The sequence below is a fragment of the Balaenoptera acutorostrata genome, chromosome 8 (assembly GCF_949987535.1).
Source record: "Balaenoptera acutorostrata chromosome 8, mBalAcu1.1, whole genome shotgun sequence".
Classification (NCBI taxonomy): domain Eukaryota; kingdom Metazoa; phylum Chordata; class Mammalia; order Artiodactyla; family Balaenopteridae; genus Balaenoptera; species Balaenoptera acutorostrata.
This window is the reverse complement of record NC_080071.1, coordinates 76,429,054-76,433,051: the sequence shown is the minus strand read 5'-3', so window position 1 is coordinate 76,433,051 and position 3,998 is coordinate 76,429,054. Positions and strand designations below refer to the sequence as shown.

Genomic DNA, 3,998 nt, shown 5'->3' with positions numbered 1-3,998 from the left:
AGTCGCGAGAACTCCTTCGCGGAGTCTGCCGGGAATTGTAGTTCTTACTATCTCCTTGCTTTCTAACCGAGGGAGGAGGTGGGATTTATGGGAAAGTACGGGGGTGTGGCCAAGGAATCTAGGGGCGGATATAAATAAGAGGGATGGCGCCTGAGAAGCAGAGGTTGGAATTTAAGATTAGGACCTAAGCTGTCTAGGAAAGGGCCCAGGGGTACCAGCCAAAGCCTAGAGCCGGGTCACAGGGAAGAGCGAGGCTAGAGACCTGAGGGGGTGTGGCCAGCCTTGAAATGGGAGGGCCCAGAGTGCAAACCCCCAGGAGAGGGTGGGGCTTGAGGTATACAAAAGGAGAGAAGGCGGAGTCGTAGACTCCTCTGACAGTCTGTCTGAAAAGTGAAGGAACTTCTGACCGTGAGAGAAGTTCTGTCTCAGATTTACTGTCTGCAGAATGAAGCACTAGACTAGGCACTCCGCAAACATTCTGACCCCAACATTCTGTGACCTTGGGGTGTAGGTCTGGGAATAAAGCGTGGGTGCAAATGCAGGGGAAATGGCGTCTCAAAAGAACCGAATAGACGCGGAGGGTCAGCGAGAGCAGCTTTATTAAGCAAGATGAAGGAGGGTTGTCTGTCCCACCCACCCGGGGCTCCAGCCAGGGTGAAGGGTCTGAGGGTCCCTTTCAGGCCACGTCCACGCGAGCGAAGCTCTGGTCCATGCCCAGGCTGTTCTCCACGTACACCTCGTACTTGCCGCTGTCCTCAGGCGTGGCCCGGCGGATAGTCAGCGTCGTGGTGGTACTGCCGATCTCGAAGAACACTCTAGGTGGGAAGAAGGGGAGGGCAGGGCCTGCGGTCAGTTTACGCGCGCCCTGGTCGGGCTATTTATCCAGCTCTGTTCTTCGCCTCCCAAATTCCCCGCCCCCATCCCACTCCCTCCAGTTTCTGGGCCCCGTCCCGCCCAAGCTCCTGCTCCAGGCGCTGTCCTTGCTGCAAGTCCCTCCCCCCCCCCACACCTGTCGTCCTCATCGATGTCCTCCCCGTCCTTGGTCCAGCCCACGTCGGGCGCAGGCTCGCCCATGATCTCGGCAGTCAGCGTTACCGTGGTGCCTTTGCGCGCCTTAGTGTTATCCGGTCCCTTCTGAATCTTCGCCGGTACTAGAGGAAGGAAAAGGGCCACCCAGTGAGGAACCTAGAGGTGAGGCGGGCAGGGGCATCGCCTCCCCAGCTAATACCCGGCTCTAAATAGGAGATGGATTTAAGCTCGCTGTGTGACGTTGAGCAAGTCTTTAGCCTCTCTGGGGCATCATCTCCTCAACTGTCAAACGGGACTAATCCTGCCCTTCGCAGAGGTGAAGGGAGGATCAAAAGAGATTCTAGGGGTGAAAGTCCGGGAATGGTCACACATCTCGCGGCGCCTTGGAAATTGCCCTGGGCTGAGAGCCAGAAGACAAGGGCTCTAACCCTGGCTCTGCTTCTGGCTCGCTGTGACCTTGAGGCCCTGGAATCGAGTGACTGAAGCCCATAGCGGACTTCTTAGGCTGTATGGGACAGAATTCTGGGGTAGGAAAGGACTACGCGCGGCCGGCGCTGCGCCCTGTTCTGTGCCTTAGGCTGTGCCGGGGCTGGGCCACATCCCCATCCGGACTCGGCAAGGCTCAGAGGTAAACGCGGCTGGAGCCGGCTGCGGCCGCCCGCTGTGTGGTGCTGCTCTGCACGGTGGCACTGCACCCAGGGCGCACGTACCTTCCACGAGGATGCGTGCCGAGTCGGAGCACTGGCCGAAGGGGTTGGTTACGTTGATGCTGTACTGGCCCAGGTCTGCCAGCTCGCCGTCGCGCACCACCAGTGCGACTACGTCAGGGTCCTCGAAGACGTAGCGATACTTGGGCCCGTCGCGCAGCTCCTTGCCGTCCTTGCTCCAGCGGATGAATGGGTCCGGGAAAGACGAAATGCGGCAAGTCAGCTTAGCCGCGCTGCCCTCAATCAGCACCACATCCTTCAGCGCCTCCAGCACTCGCGGCGGCCCCTTCTCGCGCAGCTCCTTCCGGGACCTACCCGCGGCCCAGGTCAGGGACCAGAGTTCCCATGACACGGCCCCGGGTGGCCTGCAGCCCTGTCCATCCGTACAGCGTCCCCTGCCCACCCCTCAGCCCACTAGACCCTTAAACATGGGGCTGGGTAAGGAAGGTGATGGCTACTGAATTGTTCCCCTAATAAAATTGTCTACTCTGTGTCAGCCACCCTTCCACACCTCAGTAACTGCTCTCCCCTAAGTCCAGTGACCCGAGTGGTCCATGACACTGTGCTCAGCCCCCGTCCATCCCCCAAATGCAGTCATGAGCGTTCTGCAGCTCCAGCTCCCTTCCTCCAGAGGTTCTCCAGGGCTCCCCCTCACCTGTGGCCCCGGTAAGAGGCCTGGATGCGAATGGCCGCCCTCTGGACCTGGGGGTCCTTGATATCCAGGGTACCTCCTGGAGGCGGGGCTGCAGCCACTGGTTTTTCGGCAGGAGCTGCTTTGGACATCTGTGGAACAGAAAACAAAGGGGTCTAGGCTGACACAGAGACTCCAAACTTCAGCCCTTTCCCTGCGGATTCAGAACATCTCCCGACGTGGGAGTGTCTAGGGCTGACCTGAGGATCTGAACTCACCGTGAGGGATCGACTTCAGGACTCGGGTCCACTGGCTGTGTAGCAGGAGGCACGGAGCCCTTCCAGATGACACAGCAAGGGCGCGGGCAGGTGCTCAGCCCCAGGCCCAGGTTTTATACATCACTCCTCTCCTTGCCTTGTTTGGCGTGGTTGCCCCAAGCCCCTGGGGACCCCAGCCCCCGCCCCCTGACCCAAACAGGCTCCTTATTTAGCCTGAGGATGCCTGGGATGCTAACTCAGCCACTGGGGCAGCCCCGGGGGGAAACCCGAGCGGCTCTGGGGTGCATCACACGTCAGCGCCCTGACAGCTGGGCAGCTGGATGCGGCCCCATGTCCTCCCAGAGCAGGAGGTCCCAGGAGGACCAGACAAGGCCTCAGGTCGACAAGAGACTCAGCTCTTTGCTGGGGTAGTTTACACTCAGGTCAGTCCCTGGACAGTGGGACAACGTGTCCTTCCTGGACACAGTCAGTTAAGGGGTGCGAGTGTTTGTGGAGGTGCCCTTGACTGAAGCCAGAATAGCGATGGACTTCACTGTCCATCTAGCCAATTACGAGAGGGCCACGCGGCAGTCAGAACCAATCCGGAAGCGCTTTACTCCCCCCACCCCAGGAGTCTAGGGTTGTCATTTCCACACTGTGCTTCCTGGTGGTAAACTGAGATAAACCTAGAGGGGACCTTAAAGATTTTTGAGAACAGCATCCTCTCCTGCCACCCCATTCCACTCACTCCCCTCCATGTGACATGGTCAGGTCCGGCTGGGCTACACTGTCCCTGGAGACTGGCACTAATACTGGCTCTAAAACTCTAGGTCTGCCCAAGCTCCCTCTCTGGGCATCAGCTGGTGCATAGGGGCATCAGAGCACCTGGAATGAAGGGGTTAATCCCTCTGAGACTTGCCTGGAGTCCAGTCTGCCCAGGCCAGGGCACCAGGTAAGCCTTACTTCTATTCATTGTAACTGCCCGCCCAGGTGCGGAGCGCTGTCACCTTTTGATTAGAGCAATTTTGACATGGCTCTGCTGACATAAATTACCTTTGCTCCTCCGGGTTTGGAACAAGCAGTTCACATGCCATTTCCAATGGAGATGAGAAGGAAGCTCAAGATCAGAGGGGGGACGGGAGAAGAAGTTTACCATTTATCAAGATATGAGTTCAGGCACCTGATTTTTATATGAAAACACTTGCAGTGTGTAGGGGATTAGAGATTCTCACAGGCAAACTGTATATCTTCATCGCTAAAATGGCAGGTGGGAAAGGTGTCCCTCTGGCCCCTTCCAGCTGGCTTTAATATCCTCTTATTTTATGATGATGGGGCTTGCCTCTTCCCTGGGGTCCTGGGAAGCCAGAGAGACTG

General features: G+C 58.0%; 1 protein-coding gene across 1 annotated transcript; it reads right to left on the bottom strand.

Annotated features, from left to right (window-relative positions):
* Positions 1-676: 676 nt before the first annotated feature.
* SPEGNB (SPEG neighbor) lies at positions 677-2,519 on the bottom strand. Its single transcript, XM_057550889.1, has 4 exons — positions 2,392-2,519; positions 1,740-2,047; positions 1,010-1,151; positions 677-815 (listed from the first exon to the last, which is right to left on the bottom strand). The coding sequence occupies exons 1-4, from the start codon at positions 2,517-2,519 to the stop codon at positions 677-679; spliced, it is 717 nt and encodes a 238-aa protein (XP_057406872.1).
* Positions 2,520-3,998: the final 1,479 nt, after the last annotated feature.